General features: G+C 42.0%; 1 protein-coding gene across 1 annotated transcript in view; it reads right to left on the bottom strand.

Annotated features, from left to right (window-relative positions):
• EPB41L4A (erythrocyte membrane protein band 4.1 like 4A) overlaps positions 1-20,077 on the bottom strand; it is a 218,119-nt gene that overhangs the window by 36,143 nt on the left and 161,899 nt on the right. The window contains exons 13-17 of the mRNA XM_003788920.2: positions 15,329-15,419; positions 12,574-12,657; positions 11,466-11,579; positions 3,137-3,184; positions 2,080-2,157 (exon numbers count right to left, since the gene is read on the bottom strand). Of these exons, the coding sequence (XP_003788968.1) occupies positions 2,080-2,157; positions 3,137-3,184; positions 11,466-11,579; positions 12,574-12,657; positions 15,329-15,419 (415 nt within the window). The remainder of the gene's footprint in view (positions 1-2,079; positions 2,158-3,136; positions 3,185-11,465; positions 11,580-12,573; positions 12,658-15,328; positions 15,420-20,077) is intronic.

Here is a 20,077-nt window from a genome sequence, read left to right as displayed (position 1 = left end):
TGGCATCATAGCTTATAGCAAGCTCAAAACTCTCGGGCTTAAGTGATTCTCTTACCTCAGCCTCCCAAATAATTGAGATACAATTGCCCGTCACAATGCCTGCTATTTTTTCATTGCAGATGTCATTGTTTAGTTGGCCTGGGTTGGGTTTGAACCAGCCAGCCTCTGTGTATGTGGCCAGCACCCTACCCATTGAGCTATGGGCACCGCCTACAAGGTATAATTTCAATTCTTTTGATTTTGTTTTGTGTCCTGGGATATGATCTATTTTGGAGTATGTTCCATGGATTAATGAGAAGAACATACATTCCTTAGCTTTGGGATGGTGTGTTCTATATTTATCTATTAAGCCCATTCTTCTAGGGTCACATTTAAGTCCCTTGTATCTTTCTTTAGTTTTTGTTTAGAGGATCTATCCAGTTCTGCCAGAGGGATGTTAAAGTCCCAAGCTATTATAGTGTTATTGGAATATCATATTGCTCAGACCAATTAAAGTCTGCTTCAGGAATCTAGGGGCATTTAATTTGGGTACATAAATATTTAGAATTAAAATGTCCTCTGGTTGTATCGTTCCCTTGACTAGAATGAAGTGACCATTAGTGTTTCATTTTTGACAACAAATGTCACTGAATATTTTTGACCCCAAAAGATACTATTTTTCAATGGGCCACACCTCCCGAACAGTTGAGAACAGTTGCATCTGTGAGCACACCGAGCAAACCAGAAATAGATTTGTTAAGATCCCCTGGTTTGATCAATAAGTTATAAATACAAAAAGAAAGTAGATTTTCTTGCTTTGTGTTGTTTGTGCAAAAATACTGAATTTTATAGTAGGACGAGGGTACCTAAGGGAAAGCAACCTCCTACACTTGGGTTTTTACTGAAAGAGACACTGAAATCATTTCCTCGAGAGAGGTGTCATAACACATTGAGATCCCACATCTGTCTGGTGTGATTCTAGCCCATAAGAAGGCTCCATTTAGAAAGCTTTCCTAAGAAAATGGTCCACTCGTACAATGCTGGGCTATTATCACACAGTCTTTGGAGTAAAACAGGGTGTCTAATTCAATTTGCTCCAAGCACAAGGGCTCTAAGCACTAAAGACAGACCTTGGAGATTATCTAATCTAACTTCCTCATTTTACAGAAGAGAAAAAGATGACCCAGAAAAGTAAAGCAACCAGGCCAGACGTCAACATTAGGTGAGAATAGCCTTCCCAAAAGTGGCACCACTGATGTGTTTTTGTACTCGATACTTCTTTGTTGTCAGAAGATGTCCTGTGCATTGTAAGATGTCTAACAGTATGTCTGTCCTATTGCAACCCCACGACCCACCCAATCATAACAGTAAAAAATGCCCCCAGACAGTGACAAATGTCTCAGGGAGGGAGGGGACAGGGATGACAAAAATCACCCAGTTAAGAAACCACTACATTAGAAACTGGCAACCAAGTCTAATGCCCAACCTAGTCCTCTTTGCATTAATTACATGTACTTGTTCTCTTTGCAGATAACTGTTTTTGAACTAGGGAGAAGAGATTAATAAATTAAGCCACTGATAATACTGATTACATGTTAAATGATGTTTTTAATACGCTCTTAAAAATATGCCTTACAAATATGAACTAACCACATTCACTCATCTGTGGGTGCCTGGCACAAATATAAACAAATTAGCACGAACCTAAAACTATGAAGTCTACAAAATAATGACTTTCTCATGTGGGGTTGGATAAAATATAGGAAGGCCATGTTGAAAGTTCAGGGAGAAATCTCTCTACAAATGGTAAGCTTTCTTACCAGGCTTGGTAAAATTCACTACATATTGTAGCTAAATATGGAACCATCCTTTTTTTAAAGAAGAAACCTCACTGTCAAGTTGTTTAATCATCTTATTGTAAAAATAAAAAACTCAGTCCCAAGATTTGAGGGTTCCTAAACTTAGTGCTTGAAAAGTGCCAGATTCCTTCTTAAACACAGACTAGAAAATCTGGCTAAGCAACATGCAGCATAGACAGCTTCTACCACAGTGACAGCCTCTGATTTCAGAGCACCAGTTATTACGACGTTCCGATATTACCTGTTCCTCTTTTTCCGGTGTTCTCTATTAGAATTTTCCGACTCACTACCACTGCTTGTGTTACAGCGTGAACGTGACCTGAAGGCAAAATGATAAAAGCAGAAGGAAAAAACATGTTTATGACAAATAAAAAATTTCAGAAATGTTCAGATTGGTTCTTTGGGATTGATTTTGCAGCAAAATTACTTAACCAAACACAAAACGCTGTATTAACCCTCAGCCAGACATTGTTTCTGAACTCAGACATCTGAATGAGTCTACAGCTCAGGAAAACACTGAGGCAGGGGAAATATGGAAACAGATTAAGGCCAATGTCATCATGCTCCCAGAAAGGACCACAAAATCAATTACTTCCAGCAGAACTCTGACATGGCAAAGCTATAAGCACCTGGTGGACTGAATAAAAACGAAGTCTTGTCACATACTCCACCCCACTGAGAGAGGCAGAGTTTATTTCCCAAGCACTTGAATTTACAATAGTCCTGTGATTTATTTTACCAAAAAAATGAGGTGGAAGTGATACTCTGCCAATTCTGGCACTACCCTTTAATAGACAGCCAGCTCCTGCTTCCTCAGCCACCACCTAAAGCAACCTAGGCTAGCCACATGGAGAGACCCTGTGGAGATGTCCCAGCCCTCCAGCCATTCTGCCAAGAGGCCATCATGATCAAGGTGCCTTAGGTAACACTACCCAGCTGCCATCTGACCACCACGCCTCATAAGACCCTAAACAAGACTAGCTAACTTCCTGCTCAACTGACAGAATTACACTAGATAAATATGGGTGTTGTTGCTTTAAACCATCAAGTTTTAGAGGGTTTACAATATAGCAAAAGGTTAGTGAAACAGCTCCTCTGAGACACAGAGGAGCAGAAAAAAGAGAAACGTCTAAGGATGCCACAGAATGGAAGGCTGGCAATCAGTTGAAGCCAAATTGGTTTTTGCGAGAAAAAACAAAATCCCTCCACTCTTGCCTCAACTCTGACCACTCTGAGTATTGCTCATCTGCTGACCCTTCCTCCTTCTCGCTGACTCTCCTTCAAGTTTTGTTTTTTACCTCCTCCTTTGCTTTAGATCCGAGTCTTCACCACTGTTATGGGCTTTCCTATGGAAAACAAATAAATGCAGACATTAAAGAAAACAAAAAATTATCAGCAGGCTAACGAAAGCACACCCAAACGAGTTTAACTTCAGTTCACGCCTATCTATTTTATATTTGTTCATTCACCAAACATCTAAGTCTATCTAACATCTATGTATGCCCAAACCTATAACAGGTCCCAGAAATGTAACACGCCACCAGCTGGCCCCAGTCTCGTGGGGTCTGCCTAGCGAATTCCATTCATCCAGTGAGTTTGTAGCTTCAGGTCTGCAATCCACAAGCCCATCTCGGCCATAATCTAACACCAGCTCTCACTCCAATGTCCTTTCTAACATCCCAAAGTCTCCCTCCTCTTTTCTCAGACCACCTTCTCCACTTCAACTCTGCAGTCACACTTCAGACTTGATTACCTGTAACCACCTCCAGACCCAGCTGAACATAAGCTCCCCTTCCTGTTTACCTCCACACAGCCTCACTGGGCATCCTGGTTAAAAGTGGGGGCCCTGGGGCCAGATGCCCTGAATGTGAATCTCCTCTCCCCCAGTGATGATTTATTTGTGTGATTTAAACAAGTTAGTTCTTGATTCAGTGCCTCAGTCTTAATAGAACTTCTTTTAAAGGATAAAATGAATTGACACACTTGAAATGCATAGAGTAGGACTTGAGCCATTGTTAGCACTCAGTAAAAGTAAACTGTTATTGTTATTACTTCATCAACTATTTCCGGGCTCTCTTCCTCTGACCCCAGCAGGACTGACTTTGCTACTTCCTCTGACCCCAACAAAGACTGACCTTGCTACTTCCTCTCAGCTCTTCACCTCTCATCCTTTTTACCTGGGTTACATTTCCAAGGCCATCATCTCCATAACATGCTTGCCAATACATAACCCTTCCCCACCTCTGCCTTCCATTCCATCTTTTTGGCAAACCCCCTGCATGGGGGAATCTGGCTGTGCAGGCTCCCCAAGCTGGACCTCCATAGCTGACTGAGCAGGGCCGGAAAGTGTCACATGCAAGAGGGATATTAGTTACACTGGGAATCCAAATTCATAAACCTCAAATGGGACCACAACCTGGGTCAGCAACCCTACTACCTTCTTCTGACCTAAGCACAAAGCTTTTTCAAGGTCTTCACCTTGCAACCCTCTGACCCTTGGCACCTCTGTTTCAGCATATGCCTTTGTTTTCTCCTTCCAAAGGAAAGAGCAGCCATCAGTTGGATCTCTTCCATCTTCCTGCTACCTGAAATGAAAACTTAACCAACACCTCCCTTTCTGTTACTGAGGAATGGATCCTTATAACAAAGGTCAGTGGCTCTGCGGGTGGAATGTGGGTCCCATCACTTCAGATCTTCTCAAAGACTTTCACCCACTACCCTTCTACTGCTCACAAATATTCAACAGTGCCCTTCTGAAAAACTGTTTTTATAGGCTACTAACATTTTCAAGTCTCTCCCACTTAAACAAACAGACCTTCTCTGACACTACATCCCTACTCAACTTCTGTCCAGCCTCCCCTCTCTCCCTCAAAGCCCTCTGGAGAGAAGCATCTATGCCCATGCTCCATTTACCTGCCATCTGTCACCTAGCGCCCTCCCACTCTGATGGGGGTAGACCTGGCTCTAATGCCACCACGACAGCTTATGTTCTCCCACTTCCCACAAGATGCACACATTGAATAACACCAATACGTGGTCCCTGTCCCTTCTATCAAATTTTTACGTAACTATTTAACATAAATGCAATTATACAAATTCTGTTCACAGATGATCTAACTAGTCATCTAGGAATACAATTCCCTTCTTTTACAGGTTTTAGATTTTCTGAGAAAAGATGATTGCCTAGTTTTATCCATATATAAATCACTTGCTTAGTATTCTTTTGCTTATCTCGAATTCTTCACCTACCCTCGCTGAGAGAACTGCAACACTCTCCTGACACGGGTCCTCAGGTAATCGGCAAGTTCCACTTACACCTCCCGGAGCCCCCTGCCCTCCTGCTCATATCCAGACCTCCCGCTGTCCAGGACTACTGCACAGATGTGCTTTTGACAACCTCCCTTCACCAGGACCCAGGGAGTTCCTTTGCCTCCTTGTATGATGGGCCCACATTTCCAGGTCTGACGGCTGCTTGTGTCTGTGTTGTTTGTGTCCTTCAGTTGTGCTAATGGCACATGCATTGTTTTGACACCTAAAATTTCAGAAAATGTTTTCATTCTACATGTACAAGTACAGTTTATCTGGGCATAGAATCCTATGATAAATTGAAAATAACTTTTCAGAATTTGAAGGCAATGCTTGTCTTCTTTCTGATATTACTACTAAGCATCTCAATGTTTTTCTGATTCATCATCATTTGTAACAGAACCTTTCTCATACATCCCTCCCTACCTCAAGCCTTTAAAATTCTCTCAGCTCAGTACCTGTAGCTCAAGAGGCCAAGGCACCAGCCACATACACCGGAGCTGGCGGGTTGGAATCCAACTCGGGCCTGCCAAACAACAATGACAACTGTAATCAAAAAGTAGCTAGGCATTGTGGCAGGGGCCTGTGGTCCCAGCTACGTGGGAGGCTGAGGCAAGACAATTACCTAAGGCCAAGAGTTTGAGGTTGCTGTGAGCAGTGACAGCATGGCACTCTACCCAGGGTGACAGCTTGAGACTTTGTCTCAAAAAAAAGAGAGAGAGAATCACTTAAGCCCAAGAGTTGGAGGTTGCTGTGAGCTGTGATGCCACAGCACTCTACCCTGGGCAACAGTTTGAAGGCTCTGTCTCTTTTTTTTTTTTTTTTTTTTTTTTTTTGAGACAGAGCCTCAAGCTGTCCCCCTGGGTAGAGTGCCGTGGCATTACAGCTCACAGCAACCTCCAACTCCTGGGCTCAAGCGAGTCTCTTGCCTCCACCTCCCAAGTAGCTGGGACCACAGGCGCCCGCCACAACGCCCGGCTATTTTTTGGTTGCAGCCGTCATTGTTGTTTGGCGGGTCCGGGCTGGGGATTCGAACCCGCCACCTTAGGTGTACGTGGCTGACGCCTTAGCCGGTTGAGAAGGCTCTGTCTCAAAAAAAAATAAAATAAAATTCTCTCTTAACCTATAATGTTTTAAAATTTAATGATAATGAATCTGAGTAGGGATCTAATTTTTATTTTTTTAATCTATTATGTCAAATGCTTGGTGGATTCTTCTTTTTTTTTAAAGAGACAGGATCTTGCTCTGTTGTCCAGGCAGGAGTGTAGGGTATAGTTGCCTGCTCGTAGTTACTGTAGCTTTAGGATTCCAGGGCTCAGTGCATCTCCAGCCTCAGCTTCCTGAGTAGCTGGGACTATAGGCACTGCCATCACACCTGGCTAAATCTGTTTTTAATTTTTTGTAGAGATGAGGTCTTGCTATGTTGCCTACAGTGGCCTCATATGATCCTTCCACCTCCCAAAATGCTGGGATTTTAGGCTTATGCCACTGCTTCTGGTGTTTACTATTTCTTTGATCATTCTAGCCCCTAAATTTTCTCCTGACATCTAGGTTTAATAATTTTATTCTTATTTTCACATATTTTATATTTTGGCTTTTTTGGTTCTATTTTGAAGAAGATTTCTTTAATTTTACCTTTTAAACCTTCTATTGATTATTTTAAATTCTAGATACTAATTTAAACTCTAAGAACAAATATTCGTTGATTCTTACCCTTTTATGGTAATTCATTGATATGTTTTTCATTTTATGAAGATAATTAGTTTTATAATTTTTTTTTTGGAGACAGAGTCTCAAGCTGTTGCCCTGGGTAGAGTGCTATAGTGTCATAGCTCACAGCAACCTCCAACTCTTGGGCTTAAGTGATTCTCTTGCCTCAGCCTCCCAAGTAGCTGGGACTATAGGTGCCTGCCATAACACCCAGCTATTTTTTGTTGTTGCATTTGTTTAGCTGGCCCAGGCCACATTTGAACCTGCCACCCTCAGTGTATGCGGCTGGCACCATAACCACTGTGCTGTGTGGGCTCTGAGCCAGTTTTATAAATTTTTATTTCTTATTTTGTCTCTGTTTCCTGCCAGTTCACCTACTCAACTCATACCCCACCTGTTTCAGTCTCTGTCTTTCCCTATAGAAGCAATCCTCAATGCAGATGATCAAGCCTGTGTCTTCCTAGTCAAGCTTTAGGCACTAAAAGGTATGGGCCCTCTGGATGATGAAGAGCGTGTTAACTGATGGCCTGACTGTAACATGGGGTGGTCTCAAGCATGTCACAGAATGATCTGTAGGTCTCATCTCTGCACTTGTCCATTTCTTAGAGTGAGATTCTCTAATCTCAAGCCTGAGAGATATAAATCTGCCTCTAGTATTCTGGGAAGGAATAGAGAATCAAGAAATTTGGTAAGCAGAGATTTTTTTTCTCTCTTGATTTTTCCTATGGCCATCATTTCTCTGTCTCCTTCCCTAGCTAATCCTTTTCAACAAAGCCATGGAATGTTAGAGTTTCTCTGTCCCTGACTTTTTCTTTGCATTCTATCTATGCTGTCCACCTAGACAACTTCATCTCTATTCCATATTTCAAGTAATATCTTTAAGAAATTTATATTTTAGTCCAGGCAACTAATCTAGATCCTGACTTATATCCAACAACTCATGTGAATCCTTCTTTTAAACATCTCAGAAGTATCATCAATTCGACATATCAGAAACTAAAATCACACAGCTATGCCTGTCAAGCCTGTAATTCCTGGTGATTCTATTTCCGTGCATGGCACCAAATTCATAACACCACACAAGCCTGGCTTTCATTCTGTCCCCTCCACCCATCATATTGCCCCTCCCAGACCTACGAACTTTATCTCCTACTGGCTCTGGAAACTACCAACTTCCTCCCATCTCCACATCACCACTTTGGTCCAAGTCCCCATTCTCTGTCAATGGGACTCGCAAAGTAACCTGTTCCCTAGGGTCTCCAATTCCATTATTACCTGCTCCAAGGACAGTGAAGCCTTACACAAACATGGTCGTGTCTTTATCTCAGATCCCAGCTTTCATGTCCAGCCTCAGCAAACCCTTCCCTGATCTCCTTGGCTCAGCCCTTGGCAAACCACCCCTAATAGTGCTGGTTACACAGGTGTTTGGTTTGTAAACATCTATCAAGCAGTTACGTGTATGACATGTTCTCTCCTGTACACATGCTAGGTTTCAATGAAAAGGTTTACTTACTTTTCCCCAAAGCACCACATAATTCTCCTTCATATAACACACCAGAGAGATAACAGCACTTGTATTTATGTCATTCATATATTTCTCCCCTAATGGTCTGTAAATGTCCAAAGGATAGGGACTCTGCTGACTGCTGTTGAGCACATTGCCTGGCATACAGTAGATACTAAAACATTTTTGAGGATAAAGATAGAAGCTGGAAAATGAAAATACATTGAACCACCAGAAAATATGCTTTCCTTTTCTAGAAATGTTTAAACAAATAGACTTCATGGTCTCTATAAGCCTTGAAAATTATATGAATTATGTTTATGTATATTTAAATATGTGCCTTTTCCCCCAGGGAATGAATCCAACATTTTATCCAATTCTCAGTGTTACCTTAAAAGGTTAAGGATCACTGTTCTAGACTCAAATAGAATTCAACAGCTTGTATACAACTGAAAAAATAGGAAATTTTGATGCCTCTATTGTAAAACATGTTATATTGGCATCAAAAGCAAAACAGAATTTCCTATTATTATATCTAAAGCTTTGAGATTTTTCCATGCTGATGACAAAGCTCAGTTAAATGCCAGAGTTAATCCAGCAATGCAGGGATTTGTGCCCAGAGGCAAGATAAATGTGTGTGAAGATAAAACAAGACTGACAAGGACAGGAACATTTATAGGGCATTTATTGTCACAAGAAAGGGAGAGGAATGTGCCAACATGCAACAATGGCTGCTCGCCTGAAAACACACATGCCCATTACGAGACCTCTAAGTGACACACAGCACCAGACAGAAGGCTCAATGGCTACTCAGGCAAAAAGATCCTCTTCCTGGCAAACTAAATAGTCTTTTCCCTGGACTATGCCAGTGAAAGGATCCTGTATCCCCTCTCCACAATAACTTCTGTGTTTCACGGAAAGCCAGCAGAAAATGTATCTCAGTATAGAAGTTAAGTCTGAATTTGCAAATGTATATGCACTAAACTATTTTAAGCAATTAGTTTGGATTGAAACAATGTTAATTTTGGTATATTTCAGCAAAACTTGTTAAGTTCATTTTCAAATGTATTGCAATATAAATAACTATCTGCTCAACACATGCAATTACTCAGGGAGTGCCGACAAGCCACACTTGTAATTAAGGATGGCGAACTATAAAAATCTAACAATAATACACGTGAAGTTCTTGATGTATCTAGTCGTTCCCACACCCACATCCCCTCATATATACACACAAACACACTTTACACCAAAGCAGTGCCACTGAAAACTACTTCTAAGTATCATTCAAGTTGAAGCAACCCTCGGTGTTCTCAAGGAGAAAGCTCAGTTAGGGTTGGGGTAGAGCCTTATTTAAGTGTGGGTTCATTATCTCTACCTTTTTCCAAGGTATAGACCTGGATTCAAATTCCAGATGTGCCACAGAGGACAAGCCACTGTCATCTCCCTGAGCCTCAGTTTTCTCACCTATAGAAGTGTGAAGATGATTTGGGTCATGTGTTTTCATTGGTACTCAGCTCCTACCAACTCATCTATAATCTCTCCTCTGCTGCTGAGACTGAAAAGCTAAAAATCATACTTTCCTGGACTCCCTTGCCAGCGGGGTTCAGTTAGCCACTCCGGTAAGATTTGAAGGCAGGAGAACAGGAGGAGTGGTTCTGCTTCTGGTAGCACCTGTGGCATCAACATGAACGCTCCTGAGGCAAGGGGGCTCCGCAGCATTAACTACAGAGTTGGTACCTCCCACGGTGGCAGCAAGAGTGATTCCTGCTCAGCAACTGTGGTGGTACCAACAGCTGTGTCAGCAGGAGGCAAAGGCTCAGGAGAGCCACCCAAAAGTGGAGGCAGCTTCTGGCCTCTAGGTGGTGGCACCCCTTTCTCTCCTCGTATTCCTCCTGGAACAGAACAGAAGCCAGATCTCTGGGGACCACCACTGTCTGCCTTCAATCCACTCACACCTGTGCGCCAATTCTCTGCTTAGTCCCTCTCTGCTGGAAATGCCCCCTGATGGAATGATACCAATGTGTGTTCCCATGTGGTTATCTCAGAAGCAAATGAGATACTGTACAGTAAGCACTTGTTTAGAACTTGGAACATGGTCAATGCCAAACAAATGCCAACCATTACCCCAATTACTCTACCTAATCACTGTTGGTCCTCATCTACCTCCCTTCTCAATTCTACCACGTGATACAGACCTCTCTCTTCTCAGCCGTCAAAGGATTTCGGTGAATCGGGACCTGGTTTGAGAAAGCTGGGGGACAAGACTACAGGAAACTAACAGAAGCAGAAGGGATCAAATGGCGAAGGACCAGTAAGTATGACTAAACGGTGGAGGAGAGAAAGGCTCTGCCTCCAAACCCACGGTGTATAGAAAAAGAGGATAGATGGTTATGTGACATCATGACCTGAACTGCTTAAGAGTCACTTACACAGTGCCAATTATGTAGGTGCCCAAAGTAAAACACAGTCCCTGTCATAAAGGAGTGAAACAAATTTCACTGGCAGGCCATGTCTGGGTCTTCTCTGCACCGGCCACACTGCCTGGACTGCTCTGTAGAGTCCAAAACTTCTGCATAAGGTCTAATTTTAACAAAATTTAAGCATTCATATACAAATTTAATCCCCACCAACATTCTGACCTGTTAGTTGAAATCCAAGAGGATTTTCTGTGCTTTGAAAGGGTTATTCCTCACACCTATCAACAATATCAGTCTGGTGGACAGGGCACTCAGACTCAACTAGGAAGGCTTATCTTTAAATGTGGTTCTGTCTCCCCAGGAGGGAACATTTAATATATATAAATACACGTTAATTATACTGTATATCACATATACTATATAATATACATGTTATATCATACGCATATTTTTAATGTATTAGTCTTACTTAAAATATAGAAAGCAAATTCCTCTCAATACTTCATGAAATTATTCTTGAACTTTTTGGCTATTTAACATGAATGCTTATCTTGTGCCCAAAAGAGTAAGCTTCTTATTACTTTGGGAAGACCATAGTGACATTATGAAAAACATCTGTTATGAAAACATGCCCGGGACCCAAAGCTTCTGTTGAAAGCTAAAATGAGAGAGGCCACGTCAGCTCACCTTCTCCTCATTGGCTGTACAGAGTCATTGTCACTTCCACAGGAAGGGTTTCGGCGACGCGTGTAGGGGAACTTTGGGGATTTCATGCGGTCATTGGGAGAGTTGTAGAGTCCACTGGAATGAAAGAGGAATGGTAAACAAGTGCTCCCAGGGGGCTGGGAAGAGCAAACACCCCAACCCAGTCTAGAGAGGCCTTCCTAGCAGCACAGCTGGCAGCTTGGGGCACCTGCACCACAGGCACAAGGTTCTCCTTGCCGACAAGATTTAATGGGAGAGGAGAAACGCAAGATTTGGCAAAATCAAATCATAAAGTCATAGAAGCCATTATTTTGCAGGAATGGATTCATCCGTCTCACTAGCCTTCAATAGCAAGAAATGAACACACACAAACGATATCAGTAAAAATTCACATTTACAATGAGTCCCCCCACCCCCAAGCACTGATGGAGCCGAAGGCTTTAGAGTCGTTATCTCAGTTAATCTTCTATCAGCCTTCAGTATTAAGGTGTAATTAGTACAGCCATTTAGTGGAAAAACTCAGAATAATTAATAAAATTATTATTTAAAGTAGGTAGGAAGTGACAGCTAGAATTTGAACCGTAGGTAGTCATATCCACAGTAGCACCAGTAAGTAATAACGCAGGTCTGTCAGTGGTGGAGTAGTTAGAAACAGAAAGAAACTAAAGCTGTCCATAGTTTTAGGAATAAAGGTCTTCCAACATCATGGTTCATCAGCTACTGTTCTCACCTAAAAGTTTTACAGAAACTATGAAACGGGGGAATTATTACTATGCCATTTAGGGTTTTCAGAAATACATTAATATTATCTTATACTAAACTATTATAATGACATTTCAGACAATCTCTTAATATTCATTAGGTTTCCCTTTTGTTTTTCTAGGAAGAAGTTTCACATTAAGAAACAGACTGTTGGTTTTCACTCTAGAACTTCCCCACCCCCCACCCCGTCACGCTGATTTAGAAATGTGACTGCCTAGCCACTGCGGCTGTGACCAGCACACAGCAGCTGGGCTCCTTTATTCGAGGAGCTGCGATTGCTAACCCTTTTTCTACCGTTCTCCTTTGTAAACACAGTGATTTCTTTTACCTCTGGGGGCCATTTTCTTCCCACGGAGCATGAGATTTGCTTCTTTGGGTATCAGGGCTGTTTTCATTCTTTGCTTTCTTAAAGCTTTAATTAAAACAAAAGTATGGAAAATAAATCAACTAGAAAACGAAAACAAGGTCACATACTTATTTCTTAAAACTATTTAATGAATCTTAAAATGTGTTTATTTGCTTGTTGATACCATGGACTCCAAGAAGAACATGAGATGGCTCACTAGAAAATATGTCTCCAGCAAGTACTTGGGGGCCTTCCCCCTCCTTTCTTTCTGGTTTTGCTGCTTTAAGTCAACAAAAGCCAGGTTCATCCACTGTTAAGAAACCCTGAAGGGAATCCACCTGAAGAATATGAAGCTTTGAGCTAAGAAAGAAGAAAGGGCGAAGGAAGCCAGCCTGGCTCCAGGCTCACGAGGCTGCTCCCCTGGCTCTGGCTCTGGACTTCAGGCTACCCAAACTGACCTTCCCCGGCTTCCGCCATATCTCAGCTTCATCCTTCCAAATCGGAATGACTTTCAAATGCTATTTCCTGCCCTAGTATCATCTTTCTGCCCTAAGAAGGTAAATATAACCAACTTGTTATTCAATCCCAGCAAATTGTTTTAGAAACACAGGGAGAGACACAGAGGAAGGGACACATCAGAAGCCTTGGGTCCACAGTGGGGGAGGGGGTGTCACCTCTCATTTCCTCAGGAGACCAGGCTTCAGATAAAGCAGAACACTTAATGCCCAACTCCACTTTAAACCTAGGCTTTCTACGGAATCTTTTACATAATTATTCTAGAATATGGTCACAGGAGAATTCTTTATAACAGGCAGCAAAGAGGGGAGAAGTAAAATGACACAGTCAAAACAAGAAAATAAATTTATACCCCAGTACACTATATCCTGGTAGGAATTAATATGAACCTACAAAATTTCCTGGGCTCAGTGGCTCACGCTTATAATCCTAGTACTTACTGGGAGGCTGAGGTGGGAGGATCCCTTGAGATCAGAAGTTTGAGACCAGCCTGAGCAAGAACAAGACCCTGTCTCCACTAAAAATACAAAGAAGTAGCTGGGGTGTTGTGATGGGCACCTGTAGTCCTAACTACTTGGGAGGCTGAGGCAGGAGGATGGCTTTGCGCCCAGGAGTTTGAGGTTACTGGGAGTTAGGCTGGTGCCATGTCACTCAGTGAGATGTTGTCTCAAAACAACAAAAAATACCTATAAAATTATACCTCTGACAAAGGCATATAACTCACAGTATAGTAGGTAGGTTTTATATATGAGTATAAAAAATATTTTTATAAAGGTTAAAAACCTCTGAAGATGAAACTTCCAAGGTGAAAACTTATCTTCTGAAATGGGAAAAAGTGACAAATATGGCAGATGTCTAAAACAACAGTAGAACCTGTGTTTATAAATCAGAAAGAAAAAGCAAGAAGGAAAAGGGGAGATGGAGAAAAGGCAGAGGGACGGGGAACAGAGAGAGCAGGCGGAAGTCAATAATGAACCCCGGGTGGTTAATCACATCTGCTCCCTGAGTTCTCTCTCTCCTGGAGCTTGAGTGGGAAAATTCGGAAGCCCTTCAGGTCACAGTACAGTTTGCAGGAATGCCATTGCAAAAGCGATGAAACTCCTCACACACATCCTAAAGGGGCTTGGGATCTGAATTTCACGCAAGATTACTGTTGTTAGGTGGGCTATGCCACAAGCATCCCCTATACATACAGAGGAAGCTGACTATTCCTTCACAGCTGAGAGGCCAATGAGGGGGAAGCACGTCAAACTGAAGGGTATGCACCGGTAAAGAATGTATCATTCCAAAAGGAGAAGCTGTAAATGGTTTGGAACAGCACAAAACAAAACACAGGCAACCCCCTGGGTAAAATGCTGCAACGCTGAGAATCTTCAGATCCTAAAATTATCTTGGGCTGAGAAATTACAAACTATAGTCTTCAAAGTGTCCACATTCCAGCTGAATGAAGACACCATTATTTACTAATAAAAGACTGAGCTGGTGATGTAAGACGTCTCCGCAGGTCACACATAGCCGAGTGCTTGGACTTCATGATGTGTGTGGGGCCTGTATGGAGAAACGGAGCTGATGAAAGCCGCCCATTGTGTGCCGACGCTGTTCCACGAAGATAACTGGAGAGAGGAAAAATGACTGCGACCGTATCTTAACAGAGAACAAGGCTGAGCTTTCAGGGAAACAATCCATGTAATGTATTAAGAGAAGGTTTTTCCACTGGGGAATGCCCCTGGGAATATTGATGCAGAGGACCATGACAAGTCTTCATCCATATGCAGTTCCTGGCTTCCGAGGCTTCAATGCCCCTAAATACCATGAACCCTCTTCCCAGGGCCACAGTTCAGCGCACCCCTGTGATAAACACCGCACGTTAGACATGAATGTCATCTGCTTTGTTCCACCAGGCCCTCGGAGGGAGTCCATTAGATCACGCCATTTTAAAGATCTCATGGAATTTTCACTTTGCTGCTGAGAATGCAGACCACAATCTGTGAACTCACCTTGCTATTAAAAAAAAAGAGCATTTTCTTCAAATGAAAGAGGCAGATCCTGATGTTTTCTATTTCACTGCCATTTTAAAGTAGTCTACGGCCCAGAGATTATTTACAGGAACCCGTGGATCAAAAGTATTATCAAAGTGAAAAGATTTTTAACCTTGTCAATAGGAAAAATTCTTCTGTCGATAGCAAATAGCCGTATGTTTCTTCAATGAAGCTGTACTGACCTTTTCACGGGTGAAGGTGCAATAATTTTAGTTGTCCCTTCATTTTCTCCATTTTCCATGTGTGCAGTTATCCTGTTTATGCTGTTTGATCCTAGTAGCAAAGAGGGGGAAGGAAAGAAAGGAGACAGTGATAAGGAAAAGGCAAAGCAGCAGACGATGTCTTTAAAATGCAATTTTAGGAGTATCACAGCACATTTTACGGATAAGTTTTAACCCCAAGTAAATAATGAGTCATGCAATATCTGAGGTACTATTCTCCAACATGTGCTGAGCCCTCCACATGACAGGGTCCCGGTGTTCTGAGCTGTGACCTTTTCAGACATTCAGAGTGAACTAAGTCCCATATCATGGGTATTCTTCAGACTGCTAAAATAAGATTCTGAGACACCTAGTACCACATATTGGAACAGAAAACACAATGATCAGTTCCTGATGACTAGGCTGTGAAGAAACTTCTCAGCTCATCATGACAGCCCCCATTCAAAATCGAACCAAAAAACTTTAATTCCAAACCTGAAAGCGACCTAAGTTACAGTTCAGATGTCAAGAAGAGTACAATCACCATGCTCTGTATCACTCATGTACAAAAACAGCTTTCAAATGCGTTGTTTATGCAAACATTCCCCCCAATTTAAAACTGAATTGTTAAACACTGTTTTTCCACAGATTGGCACCTGTTCTAGATGGACCAGCAGAGGGAGCCCAGAGCAGACAGTGCTGGAAGTCCTGCTCAGGACGGTAAGCAAAGCGCCCACCTCCTCCAGGCAGTCTGGGTTCCAGCCTCAGGGCAGAGGCTGCTAAGCCTGCAGGAGTGAGATGTGTGGGCTCAGGTGACAGTGTCCGCTCCTCTCCCCCAGCTGCCTGCACCTCATGCTGGGAGGAGGCAGTGTTGATGAGAAATTAGCCAGATGCCCACAGCCTTGTTCAGTTAAGCCTATATGCCGTGCAGGTGTATCTTCCTCGAGCTGCTCTGTGCAGGGTGTGTCCATAGAGAGTTTGAGTCACATAGCTGAGTCCATGATAGTAATAACTGCTGGTGTTTATTAAGTACTTATCATGTGCCAAGTCCAAGCACCTCACATCTGTTTACTTACATAATCCTCAAAATAATCCTATGAAGTAGATACTAATATTATCCTATTTGTAAAGTTTAAAAAAAAATGAGTTTTCTAGGCCAAGCATTATAGCACTCTGGAAGGTCAAGGCAGAAGGATCACTTGCAATCAGGAGTTTGAGGCCAACCTAAGCAAAAGCAAGACACCATCTCTACTAAAAATAAAAAAATTAGCCAGGTGTTGTAGTAGGTACCTATAGCCTTAGCTACTTGGGAGGCTGAGGCAAGAGGATCTCCTGAGCCCAGGAGTTTGAGGTTGTTCAGCTATGATGTCACGGCACTCTATCCAGGGCAACAGAGTGAGACTCTGTCTCAAAATTAATTAATTAATTAATTAATTAAAAATAAATGAATAAATAAATAAAATTAATCAATTAATTATAAAATGGGCTTTCCCAAGGTCCCATAGCTCATGAGTGGTAGGGCAAGCTTTGAGACCAATTAGTCTCTCTTCAGAGCTGTACTCCAAATCACATAGTAATAGTTCAAAAGTCATGCTAAGGTAAGGATCAACTGGGGGAGAGAGAGAGACTCTTCAGAGGACAAGTGAAAGGGATGTCCCCCAGGGAGAAGACCTGGTAGCCATCTAAGACAAGGATACTTTGTTTCTCTCTTTCATAAAGAAAGTACTATTTGGTAATTTACAATATCCAAATTACAATTTTCAGGATGAAACACTAGTTAGTTTTCCAAAAGAATTTAAGGGAAAACATCATGTGTGTGCTCTCTCTCATAAGCACTTAACCACCAGTACCACCAGACTTTCAAAATAAATTGTCCAGCCGTCAGGACTAATTTGCTAACATAACAGTCATACGACTCTCGTGTATGCAATGCAGGCGAGATGAGGTATACGGTTCCGTCAGCAAAGCAATCAAAACCATACTCTAAATGGGGAGCTGCTCTTCCCTGTCTATCTGCGGTCTGTTGATAGGTACTAAATATCTCTTTATTTGTACTACTCCACTCCATAACTAATGTGAACTGGACAAGCCTGAGTTTTAAAAGCTTTGTTAGGAAAATGAGACTACATAGGGAAACACCACTTAAAAGCATTCACTTCCTAGGAGTACTTGTGAAGTATCCATTTATATAATATTCATATGCTAATCTTTAAAAAGGCCTAATTAGGCAGCATTAGCATTCTTCACGTTATTAAATATGCACTTAATAACACTTACAAAATACTATATTTTAACCATCTTACTCATTAGCTCAAATCAGTGAGATTTGACCATAGCACCATTTGGGAAGAAAACTAATCAATCCAGTAAACTTGGGTTATATGTTGGTTATTGAAGTTTGCAAAGGTTAGACATTTAGATCATGAAATACTTAGGGTTTGCTGACTTTCCATTTTGCACTATTTTCTTCCTTTTCGAAACTTTTCCTCCCCTCATCAGTATGGCACTTTTTAGAATCTTCCCTCCTACATTAGCTCATACTCCTGAGCTACACAGAAGAGTGATCTGACAAACCACCCCCCTAATAAAAGGCTTATGTCTTCATGTATTATGGACCACACATAAGTTCAGTTCTATACTGAAGATGAGAAAAGAGAACAGCCAAATATTAATAAAATTAACCAGTGAAAAGGTATTCTAGGTGTAGCTCCAGAAAATACTGTGAAGTGGGATAAATCTCCCCCCCCCCTTTGCTTTTTCACTGTGAATTATAAGGGACATACAGAAAAGGCTATAACACACATATATAAGCACTTAAATAATTATAAAGTAGCTGCCATTTAACCACTACCCATTTCACAATTTAAAACACGGATGGCAATTTTCCTACAACTTTACAAAATCAACCCATTTAAGGTCATCCTTTCTCTTTTAGACAGCACCAAACAACTGCTTTCTGCCTAAAATATCTATAAACATGGATTACTATGGATTCATTTCATAAAACATTTATAATATATACAATAAAATTATTAATTTAAAAATTAAAGATTTTATAAGGTCTCAAAATCTTAATAAAATGAAGGACACAGCACTGTGCCCCTTTGTGACTCCCAGCACAGCCCAGTCACTCATTAAAATATTAAAAGCAAAATGCACAATTTGGAGTAAAGTGTTTTTGCATCCAATGGCCAAAGTTCAAGGCCAGGATCTGTCCATTCATCCCAAAGTGGCAGCAGGACCCTGCTGTTCTTAAGCAATTTTGCCTTCAAAAGTCAATGAAGCAATGTTTAAGCAGTGGCCTCTTTACCACAAATATACAGACTTCTGACCCACTGATTTTGCTACATGTCAACTGCAAGATCAAACGAGGCATTCTGCTAAAAAGCTGGAGGGTAGATTATAAAGAATGGATGTGGACGAGAAAGATGCTAGGAAGATGTGTCTATGCAGGAAACATCCCTCCCCAAGTCGGTCTGATTCCAATTCCTCCTCCCTGCCCCAGAACGACACAGGCACACACGGTGAAAGACAGCCACAGACACCCTTCCTGTGGGTCAGAATGCCAGCTTCAAAAACAAGGCATTTGTGAACCTAGGAAGGCATGTGCTCCCTCCCTTAGACCTGCGGAAGAGCAGGATGGAAAGTTCTGCTGTCTGAAGACGTGGGAACAGTAGGGCTTGCTTCTCTTTCCTTCAGGCCCTCTTGGGTCCAACAACAACACCTGTCCATGAGCAGTCAGCCGGAAGCATGAAGCGTCAGGAATGACCTGGCTACCAAGTGTTTCTTCCTGTGATAGAGGAGTTTGAGGGAAGAAAGCTGAGTAACCACCCACATCCTATCCTGGTGGTACTTCTGGTTCCCCTCCCGAACCTTCATGGAGCCATACAATTTGAGCAGCATACACCAAACATTCCTGAGTCATCTCTCAAATGCTGCAGTGCACGCCCACTTGGTCTGGGGCTGCTGGACAGATCAATACCTGACCTAAAGTTGGTTCTGTTTCAGGCAGAGTGCTAAAACACTACTTTAGAAGTTTTTGAGATAGGGTCTCACTTTGTCACCCTCAGTAGAGGGCCATGGCTCACAGCAACCTCTAACTCTTGGGCTCAAGTGATCCTCTGGCCTCAGCCTCCTGAGTAGCTGGGACTACAGGTACCCTCCACAACCCCTCTATTTTTTTAGAGACAGGGTCTTGCTCTTGCTCAGGCTGGTCTGGAATGCCTGAGCTTAAGCCATCCACCTGCCTCAGCCTCCCAGAATGCTCAGATTACAGGTGTGAGCCACTGCACCCAGACCCAGCCTTTGCGAGGTTTTTATTTGATATACTTGTATTAGTATATAAAGCTATATACATATATATCTTTATATAAAATTTGCTTTTTTTTCAGGCAAGATCAGGAAAGATTTTTTATAACTTTTTTTTTTTTTTTTTTTTGCAGTTTTTGCCTGGGGCCGGGTTTGAACCCTCCACCTCCGGCATATGGGGCCAGTGCCCTACTCCTTTGAGCCATAGGAGCCGCCTGAATCAGAAAAGTTGTATCTGCTCCCATGTTTGAGTTCATATCCAAGAGCCCTTAACTCAGTGGCCTTTAAACATTTTATCCAACTACTAACTGAATTTTGAAGAAGAACCTCTGTGCACATTTCTAGGACAGCACCTACCATTTTTTTTTTTTTTTTTTTTTTTTTGATACGGCTGGGTTTGAACCCACCACCTCTGGCATATGG

Source organism: Otolemur garnettii, unplaced genomic scaffold (assembly GCF_000181295.1).
Source record: "Otolemur garnettii isolate 467f Iridium unplaced genomic scaffold, OtoGar3 scaffold00030, whole genome shotgun sequence".
Taxonomy (NCBI): domain Eukaryota; kingdom Metazoa; phylum Chordata; class Mammalia; order Primates; family Galagidae; genus Otolemur; species Otolemur garnettii.
The sequence above is the reverse complement of the archived record's forward strand: the minus strand, read 5'-3'. Positions and strand labels throughout refer to the sequence as shown.